The 24114-nt window shown below is 50.6% G+C and overlaps 7 protein-coding genes across 7 annotated transcripts; 6 read left to right on the top strand and 1 right to left on the bottom strand.

Annotated features, from left to right (window-relative positions):
- Positions 1 to 6536: 6536 nt before the first annotated feature.
- Positions 6537 to 7633, top strand: LDX57_000477 (uncharacterized protein; the record flags this gene model as incomplete). The annotated part of the gene is made up of 1 exon (XM_046082124.1): positions 6537 to 7633. A coding segment is annotated over one exon (1097 nt), but the record flags the coding sequence as incomplete, so codon positions are not given.
- A 371-nt stretch (positions 7634 to 8004) lies between these two features.
- On the top strand, positions 8005 to 8307 carry LDX57_000476 (uncharacterized protein; the record flags this gene model as incomplete). The annotated part of the gene is made up of 1 exon (XM_046082123.1): positions 8005 to 8307. One exon carries the CDS (start codon positions 8005 to 8007, stop codon positions 8305 to 8307), a length of 303 nt encoding a protein of 100 aa, XP_045938080.1.
- Positions 8308 to 9224: 917 nt separating this feature from the next.
- LDX57_000475 (uncharacterized protein) lies at positions 9225 to 11423 on the top strand (the record flags this gene model as incomplete). Its single annotated transcript, XM_046082122.1, has 1 exon — positions 9225 to 11423. One exon carries the CDS (start codon positions 9225 to 9227, stop codon positions 11421 to 11423), a length of 2199 nt encoding a protein of 732 aa, XP_045938079.1.
- Positions 11424 to 15671: 4248 nt separating this feature from the next.
- LDX57_000474 (uncharacterized protein) lies at positions 15672 to 18448 on the top strand (the record flags this gene model as incomplete). The annotated part of the gene is made up of 2 exons (XM_046082121.1): positions 15672 to 18341; positions 18410 to 18448. The coding sequence occupies 2 exons, from the start codon at positions 15672 to 15674 to the stop codon at positions 18446 to 18448; spliced, it is 2709 nt and encodes a 902-aa protein (XP_045938078.1).
- Positions 18449 to 19360: 912 nt separating this feature from the next.
- Positions 19361 to 19789, bottom strand: LDX57_000473 (uncharacterized protein; the record flags this gene model as incomplete). Its single annotated transcript, XM_046082120.1, has 1 exon — positions 19361 to 19789. The coding sequence occupies one exon, from the start codon at positions 19787 to 19789 to the stop codon at positions 19361 to 19363; it is 429 nt and encodes a 142-aa protein (XP_045938077.1).
- Positions 19790 to 20340: 551 nt separating this feature from the next.
- LDX57_000472 (N-terminal C2 domain-containing protein) lies at positions 20341 to 21411 on the top strand (the record flags this gene model as incomplete). Its single annotated transcript, XM_046082119.1, has 2 exons — positions 20341 to 20780; positions 20841 to 21411. 2 exons carry the CDS (start codon positions 20341 to 20343, stop codon positions 21409 to 21411), a joined length of 1011 nt encoding a protein of 336 aa, XP_045938076.1.
- Positions 21412 to 21688: 277 nt separating this feature from the next.
- Positions 21689 to 23974, top strand: LDX57_000471 (putative respiratory complex assembly protein Rmp1; the record flags this gene model as incomplete). Its single annotated transcript, XM_046082118.1, has 1 exon — positions 21689 to 23974. One exon carries the CDS (start codon positions 21689 to 21691, stop codon positions 23972 to 23974), a length of 2286 nt encoding a protein of 761 aa, XP_045938075.1.
- Positions 23975 to 24114: the final 140 nt, after the last annotated feature.

Raw genomic sequence — 24114 nt, 5'->3', positions numbered from 1 at the left:
TATTTATTTTTGCTTGCCCTGCGTGTGAATTAATGCTAGTATATCACATCTAAATGTGTAGTTTACTAGCTAATGAGACTTTTGAGCTAACAGTAGACTATCTTTACACACCGACTGGAGAGATAACCAAATATCATCTGTACCCAGGAAAAATAGTGCGTACGTGCGTACTGTTTCTGCTCAACTTTGCGCCTCGCCCAAGTCAACACAACATGAGGTCTTTGTCAAATACTCCGGGTGAATGGAAGATTCGAATGTCTGGGAGATACCCATAGTAGGAGTGGCCTTCGACGGCCCTACTCAAGCATGGTTAATGGGCCTTCAATCAACATACCGCAACAACTACGTAAGCGAATAATAAGATATAAAATGGCGATTGGAGTTCGAGATCCAACTCGAAACAGACCAAAGAGTTGCATTCCTCCTCATGGGATGTGATTGCACATCACCCCAGTATTAGCCTTCGCCTAGAGGTGAAATAACACCTTTGATCCGCGAGGCTTGCGTGCAACCATGCATATAGCTCAATCAGTCAAACAAAGCTCATTCACCATGCTCACCGTTCAATCCAATTCTTCCCGTTGCGCTACCATGTAAACCTATCGCGTCCATTGACACGGCAACCGGGGAACCAGCCCTGGCAGCCGGGAAGAAGAAAAAGTACCTCAACAACACCCTACCTACCTGAGCGTAAATCCATCCATTATCGGCTCTTCTAGATGTCGAGAGGCCAGTTCGCACCTTTCCCTCGTCGAGAATCCCGCAACCGACCCAGATGAAACCGAGCGCAGGTCCAGACCCGTGACGTCAAGAGCCCGTCCAACACGGAATTGATATATCATATACTGAACGGTGAACCCCCCCCTCTTCTCACCCTCTCACCGTGTCCCCCCCGAGTCCAGCCGTGAAACACCAGCTAATCCAAATTGGTCGTTCGAGGGCCACCCCAAAGCGGCTAGCAGAACAGCTGACCATTTCTGTATGCATTGTCAGCAGGTCGGGTGGGTCTGGACATGCACCCCCTCCCACCACCATGAGGGCCCTTTAGGTCGTCTAGTCTCGACAGATATTCCCTGGACGATGCATGCAACCGGCATGTCCACCAGTCAGGGTCGTGGGGACGGTGCCACTCGAAGCAAGAACAGGGGTACAGAGCGGAATGAGGCATCCGCATTGGCCTCCTGCGTGTGTATAGGCTTGTGCCCGGGCTAAAGTCTGACTCGGGACGATTACTAGGGGGTGGGAAAGGGCGCTTAGACGCATGTCGGACAAGAGGTAGGTACTAGCCTGCTAGGTAATGTACAGTACATTGTAGCTATCGAGCTAGGACGATGGTATGATGCTGTAATACATTGTAATGTCGCACGCAGTCGCTGTGTTGCCATGGTTGTTGTTGATATACTGTGCGTTCATACATATCGGGGGGGGGGGGGTGCATCACTGCTACATTGGGTTTCTTCAGGCTGCCGAGTCGTTTAAGCTCAAAAGTAATTCCGTATTCCTTTATGGGAATGACAGGGAGGACGAAAGATGTTTATTTGTTGCATCAGTGATGCTCTGGAAATGATCACATTTGGAACTTGGTTCGGCGCTAAAGGGTATCATGTGAGTGGATTTCCTTCCTTTCGTCTTTTGGTTCTGTGCACTTGATTTTCCCATTCAGATTTATTTAATCGCTTGGGTGAGTGTTTCTAGCATTGCCAACTGACAGCAAACAAGCAGGAGCATGGATTTGTAGGATAACATTGAGCCTATCGACTACTCTGGGTATGCGTGGTAAACCACTCAGCCTACGGCTTTTATATAGAAACCCCGCTTTTTGCTGGCCACTTCAGGAAACGATATACATGCACGTCTGTCCACTTTCCTGTTTTATTTTGCCGCCTTCCCTTATTCCCAGTCCATCTCCATTTATATTCTGTTCAACTTTTTCCTTTGCCCCAATAGACTCCGCTATGCGTTGTGTCATGGTGTTAATCTTAGCAACATTATGTCATACCCTTTTTCTGCAGAAACTGCGCCACAGCCACGGTGGCTAATGGAACAACGTGACAGATGCCCCAGCGAGGCGCAGCAATCGGCCATCGCCGATGCTGGACGCAAACCCATTTCTGTATGGACCACATGCTTTGGATTTCCATTTATTTTTTCTGTTCTGCCTGCGGTGGCCAGCGACCATGTCCGGTGTCTTACAGATGGACGAATGATGATCAAACCGAACCCTTTATGGCGTAGTTCCAGCTGACGACGCGTCGATGAGATTTTTTGTTTTTGTTTTTCGCGAACGAAGAGGCAAGAATGGCGTCGTCTGTGTAAAACCGCAGCTATCGGAAACCGACTCCAACCGATTCCGCGATGCGCCTGCATTACCGCTAGCCCGGCATCCTGCCAATCTCATTCCATGCATCGCAAAAGTATTCTCCGCATCTATCAATATCTGTTACTGAGCGCCTGCTGAGACTCTAGCAGCATACAAGCTCAACCTCTCAACCCGGATCTGTCAGTGTCGCCTGTGGAGAACGAGGACGACAGATACACGACGGCTCGGAAGAGGCGATACGATGGCAAAGTCTAGCAGGCAGCTACCAGCCCTCTTGCATTATTCCTTCTGCCTGTCCCGAAGGTGTTAGGTTGACGTTACCCCTGACCGTGCATCAGTGGTGGCTTCATCATGGGCAGTGTCTTTAACCGGAAGATGCAGTGTCCCCAAGCATGCCACCTGTCTCCGTTATACGGAGCAACACAAAGTCAGGGGGCAAGATCCCGGGAGGGCCTGTACCTACTAGCTAGTCTGTACCCTGACTGCGTTGCATGTGGGATACCGGACGATTCCTCCGGATTAGGTATCTAGCCCAGGGCGACGGGACAGGCGCATACGCAGACTCCGGAGTAGGGGTGGGAAAATGCAGATCGGAACCGAGATTTCACGGAGTACGGAAGAGAGAGCATGGCAAAGCCCTAGACTCCAACTCAAGGTCTCTCCTCCGTCCTCCCCGACGACCCCCTCCCCTCTTCTCATGCTTGTAATGTCCAAGTACCATGGTTACGACTTACATGGGCAGACTGGACGGTTCCTATTCCAGAAAGTCTGGAGATGACTATCGACGAGGCTCGGTCCAATGGTAGATCGTAACAGGGATCTCAGCTGCAGCGCAGGGAGCCGGACTCTGAAGGCGCCAGCGAATCTGAGGCCCGAACAGACGTTTTTCCTCCTGCCCAAGACCTTTTAGCTCGCCCCACGAGACTCGACGACCCCTCCATGGACCATGATTCATCAGCTGAGCTACTGAGGTCTTTTTTTCATTTGTTTAGTTTGAGAAACTAGACTGATCTCAACGGGGAAAGAATTTCGGGGAGACTGCTTTTCCTTGTGTCCGTGAGTTGGTAGGGTTTGTGGTTGCGGTTGCTAGAATGGTCGAGTAATGTGGTTTCCGTGCTCGCTTCCTCTTTTCTCAATTCTTGCCCCCTTATACTCCCCCTTTCAAGGAAATTGTCGAACTTTTTCTTCCTTGGTTTTTTTCTTGTGAGATCAGCGACAAAGGGATTCTCCGTGGCTCGGTTACAGTAACCGTGCAGGGTCTAGTCGAGCCCGTCCAGACCACAAGTGACAAAGCCATACGGAGAATATACAGAACCATGGAAGATGACACAGACTGTGGGATACGGTGAGTATAAAAGGCGGGATTCTGGATTGAAAAAGGACTAGCGTTCCGTTTTCCAAAGACGTTGTGCAACTGGCCAGTGCTTGGTGGAGCCTTTCTTTTCCTTGGTCTTCTGTCCGACAGCCCCGACAACTTGCCTACGGATACACCGTAGAGAAATGCAAATTGGCTCTATCGTGAGTAGATGCAAGACTGCAGGTTTCCCCGTGGCGCGTATAACAGCATTTGCATTTGCATGTGTGATGGTTTGGTCAAAGACAGGTCCAATAATGGAGTCGGACCACAAGCCCACATTTGTTGCCCATCCAGTTGCAAGCGAGTGTTAACCGCAAGAGTTCGTGGGTGATTGAAATCTTAACCGTGGTCCTGCACTGAGGATTATAAGAGTGATTATTGATTGGAAGATTGGGTGCTGCGGACAGTTTATATGGATTGTTGGACTCTATAAAATGATCAGAATCCAAGACCCTATTACAGTATTACTATTAGGCTGATTGAATACATGACCGGACACAGTAGGAAGGATCTTGCGTAGGTTGGATTTTCCTCACCCGCAGTTGGCCCTAAAGGACTAAGGCTGCCGGGATGGGAACTTCCCAGCTGAAAAGAGACACTAAAAGGCGGACGGGGGTCCACTCGGTGGCGGATTCCAGCTTTTTTTTTTTTTCTCTTTGCCCGTATTGAATAATTTGAATTTATGATTTAGTGTATTCGGTGATTCACTGTTCACACAATCCGTTAGGCTGCGACCTGCTCGTTGCCATCAGATGATCTTCATGGTTTGGACGAGAGCGGGGTGGTTTTATCGTTTTACTCCTTTGTTGTCTGGAAGTTTTGCATTCTATTGACTTCCCACAGTACACAGTACTGAGTACTCCTAGTCAAAACCATGCCCACAATGATGAAAGGTAGTGAAAACGGTCAGATACCGGGGACAGGGCCGTTTCAATTGCCCGAGATGCATCCGGTGGATCAGCAATGGGGCTTAGCCAGCCAGCCCTCTTTTACCGCAAAGGGTTTGGTGCCGAATGCCTCTATCGTGGACTCAGATCTGGCGCTGCTCTGTCGGGTGTAACAAAGCATTGCAATAATGTAAGAATATTGTCAAGAGTTTGTTATCAATATCATCACCAGAACTGTAAGACCATCTCTGACTCCGTAGCTAAGCTGCTCTGCTTACTCCGTTCGGCCTCCTACTTGAGAGTCTCGATAGGGCCAGATCTGGCGACATGACAGGTTTGATGGTTGATGTCTGTGACACTCCTTGTCTGGGGACAAACCCTGAATTGTTCATCATCAATGACAGAGTCACAGAAACTGACTTTGGGGTGGAAATTACTTGCGATCTCTTTGACACTGACTCGGGAGCCTGTGTCTTAAACTCTTCAAATCATACTGCGACTTTTGCTTTCTAGGGCTTTTTGCCAACGTTTCTTTGACCCATGGTTTGGGTCGGGAGGTCTAGATATTATTATTATGGTTTACAGCTCCCTTCTACTACCGTGGTAGATACTACGGCGTAGAAACTCCTGTGCAGGGTGCCTTCACTGCTCTTCGAGGCGTGACGTCTTGACCTGCTTAGGCTCCACCGTCGCCGACGATTCTGGACGGCTGCATGATGCTAACGAGGGAGGGTGCACAGCTGAGATCGGACGGTGAATCCGGTAGGGTGGCCAAATTCCCGTATCCATACCTAATCCAGGCGCCTTGTGCCTATACTCCGTAAGACCTACTTACAGTAGTAAGTATCGTCTTCCGAACCTGAAGACAGGTTGAATGGATGGATGAGTCTCCGTCTGGACTGTCTACGGACTGTCCGTAGTCTGTGTAGAACTTGTTCCATACGATCGGGATTTCGCGTCTGCAAGAGAAAGTCGCCGGACATCGCCATCCATCCATCCTGCATGCGCCCAGTGGGAGTCATTTTTCTCTTCTTTTCTTTTTCTTTTTTACGGTTTTCGATTTTTCGTTTTTGGTTCTGTCCTTTTCCTTTTTTTTTCTTGCTGTAGCGCATCCATCTATCATTCCAATGATTTTTTTACCCTCTTGAATTCTATTTACCTGGTTTTAAACATTATAGTAGAACTAAAATTTTTCAGACTAGAATGAAACTTTGATTTTAATGATATTATAACTGCTATATTTTATTTTCCTCTTTTCTTTTTTTTCTTCGATTTTCTCCTGTTCCCTGTCTTGTATAAGTTATCGAACCGACTCCAATCGACCTTCCCCCGTATTTCTTGAATCCAAACCAAATACGACCTTTTATTTCCATTTTTCATTTTTGTACTGCCATCCTCTTGCCCGTTCGGGCCAACCCTCTTCCCGCCCCTCCTCGTCTTTTCTACTTACAACTTACTTCCCTCTCCCTCCCTCTCTTCCTCTTCTGCTCTTCTCTCTCATAGTCCTCTTCTTTCCGCCCTCCCCTCCCTCCTCCTCCTTCCTCCCTCCTCTTTCTTCTTCACGGCAACCTAATCTTTCTTTCATTAACATTCCTTTCGGCCGTCGTCTAGAACCCTTTGCGCAAGCTCGCCCACTCTATAATTCGGATCTGAACACTCCACTATCCTTCCTACTCCACCCGGCACTTGAACTGTGCGTTTCCTAATATATAACTTTCTTTATACGGTCCCATTCGCTTCCGGCTAGATCAGGTGCGATTTCCGGCTTTTTCATCTGCCCCTCAGTCCGCAAAGAGGCCTTTTCATTTTTCTTTGTTTCTACCGGCTCGTGACCCCGTCCGCCTCCTCTGATCTATACCGGCATACGAAACCTCACTTGGTGTGGGCGAATGTCGTCTTTATGATCGTTGCTCTTTCTTATCCTTTTTCTCTTTGTTGAGATTTTACTTCCGTTCATTTTCGCCCACTACAGTCCAATATAGTATACCCCGTCGTGGAGTTCCTCTAATAATGCCAACGGTCCTGCTCCCGTCGTCGGCCGCTGCCTTTGCGCCGCGGTCGTCGCCGAATGTGGTGCTGAGCACCATTATCGAGCCGTGGCTGACGGCCACCTTGAAGCGAGTCAACCGAGTTAAGCGACCTTTGAACAATGTGATTCAGCACACCCGATGTCTGACGGAGACCCTGTCCTCGCCCAACGCCATCTGGACCCTCTGCTCTATGACGTTTCCCAAGGCTCCCGACTCGGAACTCAGGAAGGACGACAATCCTCTGGTGGAGGCGATATTCAATTATCAAATGGTCCACATCGAAGCCTACGTGGTGCATGTCGACATGGTCTCGCAGAACGAAGTCGCCTTCAAGCTCACCCCGGAGACCATCGAATCGCTAGTCGATTTCCACAAGGACGTCTATTCCGTCGATTCGGCCGCCGCGTTGTGGGACTGGTCCGAGAAAGAAAGCCAGCTGAAGAAGTTGCAGGAGGAGTTTGTCCAGGCCGCCAACAAATTTGTTTACCGCACGAGCGTGCAGGCGCTGGAAGGCCTCGAGGAGGATGGTGCGGGCGAGCTGCTCGGTGGTCGGAGTGAGGATGCAAAGACTGCGATCTCGAGCCTTTTCACGCCTTTGCTCCCTCCGCCGCCGCCTCGGGCCGGGGTCGTCGACGTCCTTCGCTCCACGCCTCTGCTTCCCAGCTCTACCGGGCCGGAGACGTGGTGGCAAGACCCCGTGCAGCCATCGGTGTCGATGGATTCGTGGAAAGTACTGTCATCCAGCCCAGCCACGGCCACTACAGGGGATTCTAACCCGAACATGTGGGCCAGTTTCAACAGCCTTAATGAAATGCCGATTGCCTCGCCGCCGACGCCCTACAGCCAACCGTATACCACTTCGCCATACACCACACCGCAGTCTTACAGCGTCGCCGCCACGTCGGCCGCTCTCGCGGTCCTCCCGCTACCTAGCATGCTGGTTCAGCCTTGCAGCACCGCGGCGAGCATGATTGGCTTTGGATGGGGCGACCGCTACCAAGATTTCGCGCTGCCGCTACAATACGGGACAACGATGTAAAGGTCTTCGAAACCAGATACTTGATGTTGATGGTCTCCCTGACTTTAGCATTTGTTTTGGCATAGATTCCGAGGCCTGCATCGCCAATCCGAATACGATGTCTTTGCGTCTCCGGGGTCCGATAAACTATAAGAACGACAAGAGACCCGGACAAAGACAACAGGCTAGGCATCAGTGACGGCGTTATCATTGATTGATTCTGCGAACTACGATACTCCATCTCGTCTGATTACCCTTTTTCGATCTTTATATTTTGCAATTTCTTTTTTCAAAGGACATAATTTCTTCACTCTTTGATTTCTTTGCCTCTGTTTTTTATCTTTTCTTTCATCTCTGAGCCAGCGTTAGCGTTTTGTTTGATCCTTTTGTGCATGAAGAAGCGGCGGGTCGGCTATTTGTTTGCTTTTTATTACATGGGGATAGAGTCCCGCATATATGTCATGAAAGACCTGGTCAGCCTCGCGGCTTGGGATATGATTTGGATGAGGAACGTGCATCTTTCTTTCGGTGTCGCTTACCGTCCTACAGAGACGATAGGGGATAGTGTTGCGTCAGGAACCAGCATCCCCTCCCCTGCCTTCTCTGGAGGCAATGCTTTCTTTCTGATACTGGATATCAGACGGGTGATTCGATTCGTCGGATCTGAAAGGAGGGTAGGTATTGCGACGGGGTGAGCCATATGACATCTGGTATGTGTGTATGGCCGCAAATTTTGGCGACATGGACTGCGGGCGTGCGACTAGTCCAAGGAGAATGGTGTGTGTTCTCAGAGGTTCAGGAGATCTGTCTGTGGCAGACTCTTGAGTTGGGTTTAGAACATTTTGGTCCGTGACCTTTGTTTCTCCCCCCTCCGAGGCGGCACCCCAAACTCCTTGGCTCTATCGTTCCGCCTGCAAACCGTGTCTGTCTTATTGATAGGTTCATCCCCTATCGTCCAGGCTGGGTTATGAGAATACCTGGATATGCTTGTATCTTTTCTCCTTCATTGAATGAAGGGGGAAGATGACGAGAATCGGATGCTGGCATCGCTGGTTCATTCGAGGACTGGTTTCCCATCTTCTCTTCTTTCGTTGTTTTTGGTCCTTGCTAGTCTGATTCTATGCATTGGTCGCTTGAGCATGATGTATCCAATCCAAAACCATCCTAATTTGAGATATGAAACCAATCTTGATGGGCTCATTGTCTTGTGCTTCGTATTTCGTATCTCGCGCCGTAAAGAGACTTGGCTCAGGAGGCCCCCGAAGCCATGACGTCAGATCCCCGATCCCCGGACAAGGCAGAAACAACCATCATCCTTTCTGCTTCTTCTTCTTCCCCATGCTAAACTGCTGGAAAATTGACGGTTTACAATCTGATCTAACCAGTCTTCTACCCATCATATCTTAATAGTTCGCTTGGTCTTAATTCTACATATCCCTGAGTCCTCAATTTGGAAGCCGAATCACAATCGCCACCATTCGGCTTATGTTTCTGATCATTAATCACTTTTTTATTCTTTCCTCTAGAGGAATCTCCATTTATTATCTCTAATCTCCATTCTCTGCCAGCTCTACAAGGACAACCTCGTACTACTTAGACCACGCCACACCCGATGGCAGCATTACAGGATGCCCTAGAATCCCTAGGCCCGATATCCTGGGACGAGGTGCCCTCCTCTCCCGACGCATTACGAGAATACGTCAAGGACCTATCTCACAAAGCGCGACTGATCATCGACTCTGTCCCTGAACCCCCAACCAACTCCTCCTCCACGAACCTCGCCCCCACCAACAACAACAACCACTCGTCCTCGTCCCCGTCCTCGCGCATCAGCCCCTCCCCCGCCCGCCTCGGCACCCCCGACCCAACCCTCCAATCCCTGCAGCGCGAATGGAGCAAACCCATCAAAACGACCAACGCGAAAGACAACCCGCTCGAGCTCCTCATTCACAAGCTGCAGGGCCGCGACGGGCACGGGTCGTGGTTCGCCCGCCGCAGTGTCCACGAGGGCCTCTCGTTCACGAACTGGCAGGCCAAGTTGTCCAGCGAGATGATGGAGACGTTGCGGCGGAATCGGAAGCGATTGGAGAAAGGGCGTACGCCGGATCAGTCGGTGCGCGGGATCGGGGCTGAGGAACATGTTGAGGAGATTGAGGTCTGTGATGAGGAGGGTCGGCGGATGGGCGTGGTCAATGTGTTTCATGTCTCGGCGCAGTTTCCGAAACCGACGACTCCGAGGGACTTTGTGGCGTTGATTGTTAATTGGGAGGTTGGTGTTGATGAGGGCGGGGGGAGGTTTTGGATGATGGTGTCGAAGCCGTGTGAGCATCCGGATGTGCCTCCGTCGCAGGGGTATATTCGGGGGCAGTATGAGTCGGTGGAGTTTATAAGGGAGATTTCGGTGAGGAGGACAAGGGAGAAGGGCTCTCAGGAGTCGGTTGGGGATGGGGAGGGGAAGAGGGGGAGGAGACGGGGAGATACTGCTACGTCGGCGGGTTCGGGGAAGCGAGAAAAGGGATGGGATACGAAGTCTGGGGTTGGTGAGAAGCAGCTGGGGCAAGAAGATGCTGGGGAGGATGACGATGAAGAGTCTAACCCTGTGGAATGGGTGATGGTCACTCGGAGTGACCCCGGAGGCACTATCCCTCGATGGATGGTAGAGAAGGGCACCCCGAAGAGTATCTGCACGGATGCAGGCAAGTTCCTAGACTGGGCCTGTCGGGAGACTGAACCATCCAACTCGACTAAAGACGAGCAGGACGAGGAAAGTGGCCGGTCCAAAGACAAGCCAGAAGACACGACTGGGGCGAGTGATGGAAGTGACGACGAATCTAGCGACGATGACCTTTCGGATATCGAGGTCGAGCACCATGGACTAATTGCCAGCTTTGCCTATCTGCTAAATGCCGGCCTAGAGCGGTATGCGCCCCAGGCAGTGCTAGATTACCTTCCACGCCAGGGCCAATTGTCACGCACAAACTCCGACGATACTTTAAGATCCCAGAACGAAAAGCCGCCTCGAGGCAACGCAGACTCGACCACCACACCAGCTAGTCCTTCTGCCAAACGAAAAGACAAGGAGAACAGTGAAACCCGATCCCAAGCATCGCAAGGCAATGCATCGGCCGCGGCCTCTATAAAATCGGGTCTCGCCACGCCGCTCGAACAAGACATTCCATCTCTAGACGCCATGATGGCGAAGAAGGGCAAGCTGACCTCGCACGAGAAGCAGCTCATCAAGCTGGCAGAGCGGAAGCGTGACACTGAAGCACAATTAGAGCGCGTCCGCTCCGAGATCCAATCCCTCCACCTGCCCCCTCGCGACGAAGACCTCAAACGAGACCCAGCCTCGTCCGCCGCATTAGCATCTATTGGCGACCCCACCAGCGACCAAGCCAGCAGCAGCCCCGCCAGCAGCGTCAAGAAAGGTTCCGACAAGAGCTCCGGAGATAAAAACAACAAGCAACAACAGCGTCAAAACGGACCCGCCAACGACTCGGCCCGCATGCACAAGGTCGCCTCGGGCCTGTTCAACGACGAAGCGAAGCTCGTCAAACAGCTCAGCAAGATCAACCGGAACCAGCTGAAGGAGGCCTCCAAGATCGAAGCGCGCCAGCGCAAGGACGCAGAGCGGGAGGTCAAATCCCGCACGCGCTCCGAGGTCGAGACCTTGCGGCAGGAAAACGAGCAGCTGAAGAAGGAGCTTGAGAAGTTCCGGAATGAACGGAAGCAGTGGGTTGAGTTGATCGGGTCTTTGCAGGCTGAGAATACGAAGTTGACGGCGGGGAGGCAAGCTGAGTTGGAGAAGTGATTTGGGTTTTTTTGCATATTACATACCCAGGAACTTCGGATACCTACTGTGTCCGCGAAGACGGGACTCTCTTGCTGGATGTATATGTGTACTAACAAGAGACTTGTCTGAAGATCTACATGTTTTTTCTGAGCTCATATACCTGAATATCTACGCCTATCTATGCATCTATCATGTACTGTACTGTACAAGGTAGCAGAGGTCAACTTCCATCATGCCCGAAGAGAAACTACTAGCGATGGGACTAGGCAAACAACTTCTATGAATATGTGAAAGAGAAACAAAAAGGAAGTCCCCTTCATAGAAAGACCTTATTCGTTTTACGGCCCAGATGTACGTAAATAACGTCCATGAACGACCTATGCATGGACACATGAATCTTACTAGCTCTGTAGAAGAGGAAGAACAAACCGTAACCAGGGAGATAAGTCTAAAGAACCACCTCTCGGGAGAGAAAAACAAAGTGCAAGAAAGAAGATACAACACAGGGTATTTTCATAGTGGAGCCCGCATTTACTTGATACTCTGTGTGGTTCTCCTTCCCCCTTCCCCTCCTCCGAGAGAGATAATTCCCTCCATCCCAGGGCAGAGAAAAGGGAACACATGGGTCAGTTCATAGGGTAACAGACTTTTCAGAGCAATTTGCAAGGTTGTCCCTTATTCTGCAAATCGACCATATTTAATTATAGCGAGAATAGGGATCTAGCGACACCACTTGGCTTCGTTTCAAACGAAGATCTGCAATTTGGTCGTTCGTGAATTTTGAAGTTGAGGCTGTTTGTACACGTGTTGAGCATGTAGGTAAAGTCGCACCCTTAATCTCTTAGCAATGAATAAGGAGAGCAAGATGGAAAAATCTGTCTATCCTGTCGGTTCAAGCCAGAGAGAGACAAGAAATCAGATGTTGAAAGCTTGCGAGGTGTAGTAACTATAGCTCCCCGTTGAAACCACGAAGGTTTCAGTGATGGTTAAGTTTTTTTTCTCTTCTCTCTGAATACCGCGCATCTTACCAATTGAGGAGTCCAGGTGGAAGACATTTCCTGAAGAAACGAGTCAACAGAGATTTAGCTTTTCCGGCTGTACCTGACTCAATCATGGATTTTCAGGCACATCTTCCAAGCTCGTCGACGCTGAAGAATGCCGAGAGTTGACCGGGAAGTAGTTGTCACGTCTCGGCTTTGAGAGGAACCAGACAGGCTTTAGAAAGGGTTCCCACTGTTTCACCTTATTGGCTTTAGCTTTTAGCATGTTGGTAGACATGGTTCTCAAAAATAGGACCTGATGGGCCTGGGCACGTTTGTCTTGTCGTTCTCAGGGTGCTTTCCGTGGAGTCAGGCCTAGCTAGGCAGGATGCATGCTCTGACTCTGCTCTAGACAGACATGGTGGATCGATGCAACGTTCGTCTAGTTACATTGCGTTTTGAAATCATGCAGCGACGCAAGGGAAATCCGATCTCATCTGTACTATGTACAGCACCCAGGGCAAACGGCCGCAAGAATGTGAGATACGTAGCAGATCCCAATGTCCTGGAATAAGCATAGATGAGAAAGATCTCGCTTCTTTGGTTCCGTGCAGGTGCCACTGGTTCAGGACAAGTATGCTGTATGCTATTAATATCTGATACAGGTACGAAAGTTAGATATGGGTTCTCAAATGTGAGTCCAGACTCCAGAGGCAGCGAAGAGGAAAGGAACAGGAAAAACCTCTCCAGTATCATCTGGTCTGGCCCACGATAGAAAGAAGGTTGGTTCCTGATTGACAGGAGGGCCAGTTCCCAGAGGCAATTCTGCTATGACCAAGGGTTGATGGAGTCGAATTGAGTTCCACCCCTAAGGCCAAACCGGCGGAATATTGAGTTGTTACCGTTGGGTCCGCCTGGGTCTGAATTTTAGGACTATCTAGGGAGTATCTTTGTGCCCCCCTTAAGAAAAGTGAGGAGGAAACAAAAGCACTAGAAGCCATTTCAAAGCGACCATGGCGTTTCAGGCCATTGGGAGTAGTAATTACGAGTATCTATCGTGTAGTTCCATAGAAGAAAAGGAAGGAGAGAGAGAGAAAGACGGGGATAAGAGAATGACTAAGGAGTGGAGACTCCCCGTTCAGCTGATCGGCCGAAAAGAGAAACCTTCGCGATTCCCCTTCGTCCCTCTCGTCATCTCGTCATCTTCCATCCATCGCGACTCTCGACCGACGCTTCCCCCGCATGTCTCAGCGAAGAATCCTGGGCCGAGATGGTCCTTGGGCCTTGGTCGCCCTTGCGGATCGCAATATATTACCAGTGACATAATCTGTTGGTGCCCGAAGCATTGAACGATCGCTTGCTCTACCCGTATTTCCCCCGCCATTGCGGTTCCCCAGGATCATCCCGACCGGGTCAGGGCCAATATAATTGACTCAAATTATATTGCCCAAGATCGCTTATCAAGCTGGATTGCCTCATCCGGAATGAACTAACTCGGAGATTTCTGGATCGAGGCATCAGCAAGGAGGCTGATGCTGCAGGTGCACCTTTCCTGCTGGAAGGTGAATGCCACCCATAGCATGATAAGCATTTCGCTGTCTTACAACAAAACGAAGTGTCTCTGATACCGCGTCATTACACCTACGATTAGACAATAATAGAATGTTCAATTGGAGCAAAGGGGACGCTTGTATGATTATTTGTTTGTTTGTTATTTACTTCCCTTCGTTTTTATTCTCGACAAGAAAAAGGCACCCCCAGATTCTCCCAGGGCCAAGGTACGTTTTCTCGGGGAAATGGCCCACACAGAATCGCCGAATGGTTGACTCCGCTCGCACATCAGTGGAGTCGGTTGCGACACAATATACGGGGTGAAGGTCAGAGCCGGGCAACGATGAGCCGTTTCTCCATCTCGTCCTCCCAAGAAAAAACAAGATTTTGACCGTGGTCGAAAAGGAACCAAGGCGCAAACCCCGCTTAATGGCCACTGCCGATCATCCAGCTAAAAGAAATTAATCCCAAGATGGAAACATGGGTGCAACGCTCATCCAATGACCGGTTCCAATCTCGGGCTTAAGCTGTTCCTAGATATCACATGTTACCGAGCGAACGCTCCGAGTAGCCAGCGGAGCACCTGCAGCTGCTGCGTCGACTGCGTCCTTGCATGGTCTTGCAATACCTAACATTCCGAAGAATGTTGATGGTGAAGACGTTCAGATCCAGAGCGAGTCGTTGCTTCCAAACAGTGGGTTCGCATTTGAACTAGTATATGCTCGTTGGCATCTCGAAAATTTTCCATGGGTCTACTATCCGTCTCCGCCAGAGAAAAAAAGAAGAAAAAAAGCGCGTTTCGGAAATCTTTCTCTCGAACAGGCTTAGCAAGTAGGACCATATTTGGCAATGAGTGCTCAAGTGAGAGAATCAGGGCAAGAATTATGACTGTGGAGCACCCCCAACACACCGATGCTTGAGTTAGACTCTGCTAGGGTCCGTACCTCAGTGGCTCACACCCTAGCCAGGAACTAAAAACATACTACCAGCCAGGTACCCAATCACAGACTTCTATTTGACACAGATCGGCAAGTCAATTGGTGCATGCCCTTATAGTCCCAGAGGAACGAGGTGATTGTCAGATGCTCGCTTGCCCGTACACGATAAGTGTTGATGCTGATCACCGAGGTATAGAATAGCAGAGCGGAAAAAGGAAACCCTTGCAAAGGGTCCAAAAAACAATTCTCGCTGCACTTCGCAATCTCCCGTGCTCGTCATTCGTTCCCCCTCTTCCCCCTCCCGCAAAGTAAGATCCTTCAACGAAACATGGAGTGCACGGCTCAGTCCGACAGGCATAGCTTGCTTCGGATCGGACCAAATTATGCGTTGGCCCACGAGAATCATCCCGTGCGGCGCCGGAGGCAGTGAGAGAGGGAGAGCCCGCCCCATGGCTCACCCATGCCCCGGAGGAAAGAAAAGAAAAATAAAAAAAAGATCAACATGTCGTATCCATGCGGAAACTAAAGGGGAATTACCTCCGCTAGGTCGAGCCCGAACCGTCCTGCCACTGACATCAGTAGCGTAGGAACGACGCAAAAACCAACTCGACTTATTCAGTTCACATGTGGGGATTATTGGACAATCCTCGGTCTGTTCCAGTCAATGGATCTGTGGGGAGTAGATTCCGCACACCTGCAGATATAAAGGAAGCCTTGCAGCCTCCGTAGATCTGTACTCGGTCCCTCCAGCCGTCGATTGCTGGCCGTCCTCCCCCCGTCAAGAGCATCCACCCAGCATGCGTTTCTCAACTATCTTTTCCGCCTTTTTGCTTTCTAGCGCCTCGCTGGCAACCCCGACCCAGGTGTCCTCAGCACTGGGCAATGCTCCGACACAGGGGAGTGCTCCGGCAGAGGAGCATTCTATAGCTCATGTTCCCCCTACGACGCCAGAACCGACTGCACAATCGAGTGGCAATTCCGAACAACAGGAGAACTCCGATGTCGAAGAAGAGCAGGAAACTGCCAATGTTGACAGCCAGCAAACATCTGCCGACGTTCCTGCACAGTCAAACGCAGCCCCAAAACCATCCGCAAGCCAAGAAGAAGAAGACGCTCAACCCAGTGAGAATGCCGCCACAGCATCGACAGATAGCCCGTCTGTCCCCACCGGCAATGGAGGTTCCTCCTCCCAGAACTCGGAGGGGAGTGCTGCCGTCTCAAGTGCCTCTCCCGCCGAGACGCCCGCAGAGTCTCAGGGTGGTGCCGAATCCTCCCATGAGGCCGGTCCCTCCCGTACGGCTCAGCCGAAAGGACAAACTACCGTCACAGCTTCGGACTCCTCCAAGCCATCTTCCACGAGTAACAATGGTGACCCTTTGAAGAGTCTTCTCGATGGATTGACTGGAAATCCTCTGAAAGACCTGGGCAATGGTATTGACGGTCTATTGGGTATCCTGAACCCGACGTTCTTGCAGGATGTCGAGTCCTTCTTCCATCATTTTGCCTACCTGTTTGACGACAAGACCACCGATCAGACGAAGGATTTGATCAACACAGGACACAAGCTCCTGACCCAGGAGTTGATCAAGGAGGTCACGAGTCTCCTGAACAATGCCAACTCTTTGTTGACTCCCAGCTTCGTGAACGAAACCCAAGAGCTCATCAGCTCGATCGGTCCTCTCGTCACTCCAGATCTGTTCAAGAAGATCTCTACCTTGTTAGACAATGGCAACGACCTCCTGACCACCGAATTTGTGAAGGAGGTCAACGGTCTGATTGGAAACGCCAACCACCTGCTCACTCCCGAATTTGTCAAGGAAACGCGACAGCTCATCCAGGCCGTTGGCCCGATCTTGACTCCTGAATTGTTCAAGGAGATCCGCTCCCTGTTGAACAATGCCAACGGCCTCTTGACCCAGGACTTCGTCAAGGAGGTCAAGAGCTTGATCAAACAGCTCGGTCCGATCGTCACGCCTGAACTCTTCGGAGAAATCGCTTCGTTACTGCATAACGCCAACAAGTTGCTGACACCCCACTTCGTTAGCGAGGTCAAGAAATTGATCGACTCGCTTGGACCGCTCCTCACGCCTGGTCTCTTCAAGGAGATTAGCTCGTTGTTGGATAATGCCAACAAGTTGCTGACGCCTCAATTCGTGAATGAGATCAAGAAGCTGATTGATGGAAACGATATCACATCCTTGTTGAGCAATGCCAACAGGCTATTGACGCCTCACTTCGTTGATGAGATCAAGAAACTGGTCGATTCGGATGCGCTTACCGACTTGTTGAGCAATGCCAACAGGCTATTGACTCCTCACTTCGTCGATGAGATCAAGAAACTGATCGACTCGGACGCCCTCACTTCCCTGCTGAACAACGCCAACAAGTTGTTGACGCCCAAGTTCGTCAATGAGATCAAGAAACTGATCGATGGAAACGAGCTTACCTCCTTGTTGAGCAATGCCAACAAGTTGTTGACACCCCAGTTTGTGAACGAGATCAAGAAGTTGATCGATGGAAACGAGCTCACCGACCTGCTGGGCAATGCCAACAAGTTGTTGACGCCTCACTTCGTCAACGAGGTGAAGAAACTGATCGACTCGCTTGGCCCGCTCGTCACGCCAGAGCTCTTCAAGGAGATCAGCTCGTTGCTGAACAACGCGAACGATCTACTTACCAAGGACTTCGTCAAGAAGATCAAGAGCTTGATCAACTCGATTGCTCCTATCCTCACCCCCGAAATCCTCGGAAAGGTGGCTGGTCTTTTGGATAACGCCGCTGATCTGCTCACGCACGAGTTCGTCAAGGAGACCAAGGGCTTGATCGGCTCGGTTGCTCCTGTGGTGACTCCTCAACTGCTCAAGCAAGTCAGCAGCTTGCTGAAGAGTGCGGCTTCTCTGTTGACGCCAGGATTCGTCGATGAGGCTCAAGGTGTGTTGGGTAATGCCAACAACCTATTGACACCCAAGTTCGTCAAGGAGACCCGCGGTTTGATTGACGGTATCGCGCCGGTCATTACGCCTGCCCTGCTCGGCGAAGTGGCCGGTCTCCTTAGCAATGCCGGCCACCTTCTCACGCCCAAGTTCGTCAACGAGACGCGCGATCTCATTGATGACATCTCTCCTGTTGTCACTCCCGAGCTGCTGGGCAAGGTCGGCGGTCTTCTCAATAACGCCGACAAGCTTCTGACCAGCAAGTTTGTCGACGAGACCAAGAACCTGATTGACACTGTGTCGCCTGCCGTCACTCCCAAGCTTCTCGAGGAAGTGGGCTTCCTTCTTGGTAACGGTACTCGTCTGTTGACGCCTAAGTTCGTTAACGAGACCCGGGACTTGATCAACGATGTCTCGCCCTTCGTCACCCATGACCTCCTGGAAGAAGTCGGTGGCCTTCTGGACAACGCCGACCACCTGCTGTCTCCCAAGTTTGTCAACGAAACGCAAATCTTGATTGAGGATGCTTCTGAGGTAAGTCATTCATTCATAGATCCCTGAAAACCTTACCAACCCCTCAAACTAATACTCTCTCTTTCTAGTTGCTCCCCGTTTTGGTCAAGATCTTGGGTACATTGTAAAGGGGGGGATAATGAGCCGCAACGCATATCGGGCTTATGATTAATGGACAACGAAGTTACTTAATAATATGAGTAATAACGCGTTTCTTTATGTTGATGGATTTCATGTTTGTGATATTTGCCGGCCATCGATATGATACGACATGCCTGGTACATACATTGATGTCTTTTTTTTATACAAATCGGTCGATAGCCCATAACCATGACTAGTCGCATGCGACGTGAAGTGCCTAAGCCACTCAGTAATTCACATTGGAATAAAAAAGAACAAGACGCCCGGAATCCCTGGGCTTTAATTCGCCAGTAATAATTCCATCCATGGTGTCGTGCTTTTGAGATATTTCCACCATATATCGAGGTCAAACCCTAGCTTCTGCCGAGCGTCTGTTGCATTCACCAGTTTATTAGGTATGACAACGTGACAAAAATTTCCTATTCTTGCTCCTAGGCAATCCACTGGACCTAAATTCGATGTTGATGCCCTGGCAACTTCTATAAGCCTGTGGGAACCATCGCACGTGTACTTTCTTGACGCAAAAACGCGATTAGCCCAAGGTTGGCTCAGCTCTCGGGAAGTCTGCTGTACATCGAGCTGAATCGAGTAGATTGAGCCAGGTAGCCCCCGCAAAATGAGCCGAGCAAACGGCACATTGGGAGCCTTCCATGTCTCATATGCATGTTGTGTGCGCGCGCTCGCGCTAAGCGATGACCTGAGTCAAGACGGCGAAATTTGGCGCAAGACAAGCCAGGTGCTCAGGTCTCGATGGTACCTTGTTGAACCGCCCTCGAATGATCGCGTGCTTCCTCTAGCGACCTGAGGTTAAAGTGATAATTGATAGTTCCACCCAAACCGAGAGACAGAACCTCCCTCTCAGTATCTGGTAGGACCTCTTCCACGGCATCCACAAGGCCCTAAGTTTTAACCTCCTGATACTTCGAGAGGACCTTCAATTCGGTATTCCGTTCCTTGACTTTCTTATCCATGGCTTTTTGCACATCTTCGCGCTTCCTCTCCGCTTCTTCGATCTTCTGCTTGACTTCCTGGGCCGCTTCCTCTTGTGCCTTGAGCGCGGCCTCTGGGGTAGGGAATTCCTGGCGCAGTTCGTCAAGCTGCGCGCGGTGTTCTTCGGGGTCGATCGGCGCACAAGTGACTGGGTGGTATTTATAAAGTGGCAATGGTTCACTCGGGACGCGCACGCCGGGCAGGAGAGGATGGATCGGGGTCGTGCGGATGGACGAGTCCAATGGGACGGGTTTGGTGGTGGGAGAGGATGTAGGCTCAGAGGGCGGGGAGAGAGGAGGACGATCCATAGTCGGAGGTGGTAGTTGGGAGGAATTCATGGTTTCGCGACCGATGGGAGCGGAAGGTACAGGATATCGGTGGTTGCAAGCCGAGCGATGAACTTCGGGGGCGCCCGTGGAATTTGGAGCCGAAGCGGAGAGTTACCGGGGCGGTCTGTCTCTGCCGGATCCGTCGACTCACCGCCTCATTGAGGAGTGTGGGGGGTGAGAGAGACCGAGGCCATCGGACCCCCCTACCTGGTAGTAAGCTGGAGAAGATAAAGAAGGACCAGAGCAGATTCGAGTCAATGGGTGGCCGATGATCACCGAATAAACGCAGATCTTGCGCCTTGCCGATTATGCAGGCATTTGGTATGTTTTCCCAGGATACCTTTGACCGGGGTGGTTTTGGCCAGGGCCGGATTTGATGACCTCATGTCTGATCTTCTGATGCTAATAGTGATTTTCTACCAGTTCCAAAGAATCGGAGGGTGAGTTCAGACTGACGGAGAAGAAACCGCATGGGATGGTATGCTGAAAATCTAGGATAGCCCAGGTTTGAGCTTGTCCTCCGAGTAAGTTAAGCCGACCATGTATGCAGTTCAAATGTGATGCTGACTTGCTACCTATTCCAGATTATCGATCTCAATAATGTCCCCCTCGTGAACGGAACAGCATATGTGAAATGGCGTCTACCTTCAACGAGCGCCACTGAACACCATGGACACACAGATAAGGCAGTGATTCTGGACCACCGGGCATACTGGAACTACGAGAAGACATTGTCGGTGCGGCTTACGATCGATCGCAACCAGACCCTTCACGAATGCGACATCAACTTCGAGATCATTCAGGAATTCGAGGCCGGAGCAACCGGAGAGGCGAGGAATATTCTGGGGAGGATCCGACTGAACCTTTCCGAGTATGTGGAGAAGAGTGATGATCATGAAGGTGTCATCAGGAGATATTTGATGCAGGAGAGCAAGATCAACAGCACACTAAAAATCGCGATAGCCATGCACCAGGTGGATGGCGATCGCAATTTCACAACGTAAGTCGATGATGCGGGTTGATTGATGGCCGTGAGTTTCGTGACTGACAAGGCCGGCAGACCGCCCCTGAAATCGGCCATGGTGTTTGGAGGAATCGCCGGCGTGGTTTCTGCTGAACAGGGCGATCCGGTGGATTTAGGCCCCATGCCCACCATAAACACCCAGAGCAGAGAGGCTGCAGACATGCAGGACATGTATCGCCGCACATTAGCTGCTTCCTGGAATGCTCGATCGGACGACCTGCCGGCGGATAAGCTGATCGAAGAGCTATTTTCAGGCTCCATCAGTTGGAGCCAGGATACCCACGATGCACGGTCTGGGAGAGCAGCAGAGGACGACCCATCGACTAGGAACGATACAGGTGCAAGATCCAGTACACCGAACCGACTATCCCCTAGTTTCGAACGACGACCCAGAAGCTCCGGGAGTAACCAACTTCGCCACGATGGTAGGGCGCCTGAATATCACTCCGCCATAGGCCATACAAGAAAGGCTGGGAGTATTGAGCAGAATCTTTATAGTACTGCCAAGGCCAACGCATGGAGAAATCGCAGCAATAGTGATAACGAGTTGTCGGAGTTTGATGTTCGTGAAGATTTGAAGAGTTGGGAAATTAGTAGTAAGGAGTGAGGCTGGAGATAGTCGTTTCGTTCTGGTTTGAAAATTAGAGTCAATACCCGATTATATATTCTGCGCTGAATTACATCTTTTGTTCTGATTTGAATGGTGAGAGACATGATGATAACTTCATACTTCGAAAGCCGGTTAGAGACCATTCCGCTCTAGGACTAGCGCATTGCGGACCCATTTCTTCTCCGCGGCGCAAAAGATCCCAATCTTTCTTTTTCTCAAGGCCGGTTTTTCTCAAGGTCGCAGAAACCCAAGCGACTTGCTTCCTTTATTACTTATGTTGTCGCGGTCCTCCCAAGCTGCAGCAGATCTGCTTAGCTGCCAACCCTTACCGATATGCCGAAAATGCACGCTGTCGCCCGCACTGCGTCGGTACGATGTATTCCTTCGCTCCAATAGCCAGCAATCCGAGCCCGGGGACGAGGACAAAAGGGCACCGCCAAGACACACAGCTAAAAGGCGCTTTCATCTGAAGGATTCCGCGCGTCACAAAGGACAGTGGGGCAAAAGAGTGCCTAACCCGGTCCCAGCGCTGGGTGAATCAGCGGAGGTGCTTCTCTTGAGGGATCGAGAACGCCGATACCCAGGCCGAGTCAAGGATGAGTCCGCGGATCAAAGCGGCCTGTCGCTGATGCTGGGAGATGTTGAGACCTCCGAGACTCTAGTCGACGAAGATTTGGTGACCGAGAATATCGAATTCCTCCGACGTTACAAGCCAGGGGATAAGTTGTCCCTCGACGAGTGGCACGATCACAGACGAAAGATCTGGAAGTCTCTTAGCGTCAAACAAATGAGTGCATATATATCTGAGTTACTGGAGAAGGAGGAGGATGGGAAGGCTTTAGGACATGCTTCTGAATGGAGGCCGGGAATCTCGACATTTCTTGACACAGCTGATGTGCGCAATGGCGTTAGAGTTACGAAATCACAAGAGGATGTGACCACAAAGGATATTCTAGCCGAAACGATTCTCAGAGATTGCTGGAAACTCGGGGTTATTGGCGAAACTGGTCAACTGGATTACCAGCTCCCGCCACCTTTGTTGTCACTCCTCGTTCGATCCACCAACTTCTCATTCGAGGTGCTAGCCAGCCTCCACGACGTTCAAGTTGACCTGACACATTCTATTGGACTGATTCGGATAACCGGAAGCCAAAAAGCATGCGAAGCCCTTCGTGATGTAGTACACGATGCTACAACCAGGATACGAGAGCAAGACATTCAATTATACCCACAAGATGATCCTAGAGCCAAAGTTATCGATCGAATTTTCAAGCCAGAATTCCTGTCATGGATCAGCACGACTTACGGCGTGGCATTTGAGCAACATGCCTCAAAACCAAGCAAATTGTTTTACTTGGCCGAAAACAAACAGGGTGCAGACGATGCCATGAGAACACTCAACCTAGCGATACATGATACAACTGCTCCTCAAACACCATTTGGCACATATGTCTCTGCCTCTGAGTCTGTGTCATATCACGATTTCAGCCCAGAGGATAGCACAATTTGGTGGAACCGGGAAAAGCCATGGCTTCGGTGGGCTGTCCCACCAGCTCAATCAGCTAAGGCCAAACATCTCAAAACGCCCCTTTTCGACAACCACGAAACACGCCTCCCCGACGAGCTTCTGAAACTGCTCCGACAGAAATCCAGCCCCAACATCGATCACGAAAATGACGTCAGAGTGCACGAGTCCGTTTCAGCGGCCGTTGGCAGATGTCTTTTCCAGCGCAAGCCGTCCCTCGTGAACGAGACCATCAGTGCCAATCAACTCGGCAAACTGTCTGTTCCTCGGACTTTTACCACCGATATCCCTCAAGTGGCATCCATTCTTCGTCGCCTGACCCCTCTTTTGCCTACCTCCACCCGACATCACCGCATTCAACTCGTCCCGTCTTGGAAACACGCAAACGTATTCCCAACCCTTGACGTTGAGTTTACAGTGGGAGTGGTACACGGCGATGATGTGAACCCGACTGTCAATGTGCGCCTGCAGGATGCCAAAACGATTCTATCCAAGACCACCGTGGATTACTTGCTTCCGGAGAACGGGCTGGATCTCCGATTCACGCGGAAGCTAACCCGCGACCTCCTGGAAGGAGCTCAAATAACCCCTTTCCTCCTTAACCTTCAGCAGACCCTGGAAGATGTCTTTCTCAAGGCTAGAACCAACCGGGAGGACAGACCGCTTCCCGCCTTCATAGACCTTTCGCTCCCGAACGACGCCTTGTCCAATGCCAGCGAAAATACGGACCCCAGTGGCGAAACCGTGGGCGAATACATGTTCCTGCCCGTGAACAGCATTCAATCCACAAGCATCCATCGTTACCTCTACCAGGGCCATTTGCTCAACTACTCTTATTTCGAAAGCGGTCCGTACTATGCCCACCGGAACACGGACTGTTTCCTGGATATGAAGTTAGCCAAGGACTCGTCTGTTTCTGCCTACCATGAGGTGGGTGATTCGATGAAAGCTAGGGATTTCAGCTCCTTTTATAAAGCTGCTTGTGCGTTGGCTTTTGATGTGGATAAGGCCTGGCGTGCAACGCCAATGTCATAGTCATGTATATTAGAAACCGTCAACTGAGAGCCTTTAATGATCTGTGGCTTATGTACTAATTAACCATCTCTGAACAATGTATATAGAATACAGAACCATCCCCTCCGTTTAATGCCTATTCTTGTCTAGAGCAAATGTTG

This window comes from Aspergillus melleus, assembly GCF_016097325.1.
Source record: "Aspergillus melleus strain CBS 546.65 chromosome Unknown contig1, whole genome shotgun sequence".
Classification (NCBI taxonomy): domain Eukaryota; kingdom Fungi; phylum Ascomycota; class Eurotiomycetes; order Eurotiales; family Aspergillaceae; genus Aspergillus; species Aspergillus melleus.
Note: the sequence above shows the minus strand (reverse complement) of the source record. Positions and strands in the feature narration are given on the sequence as shown.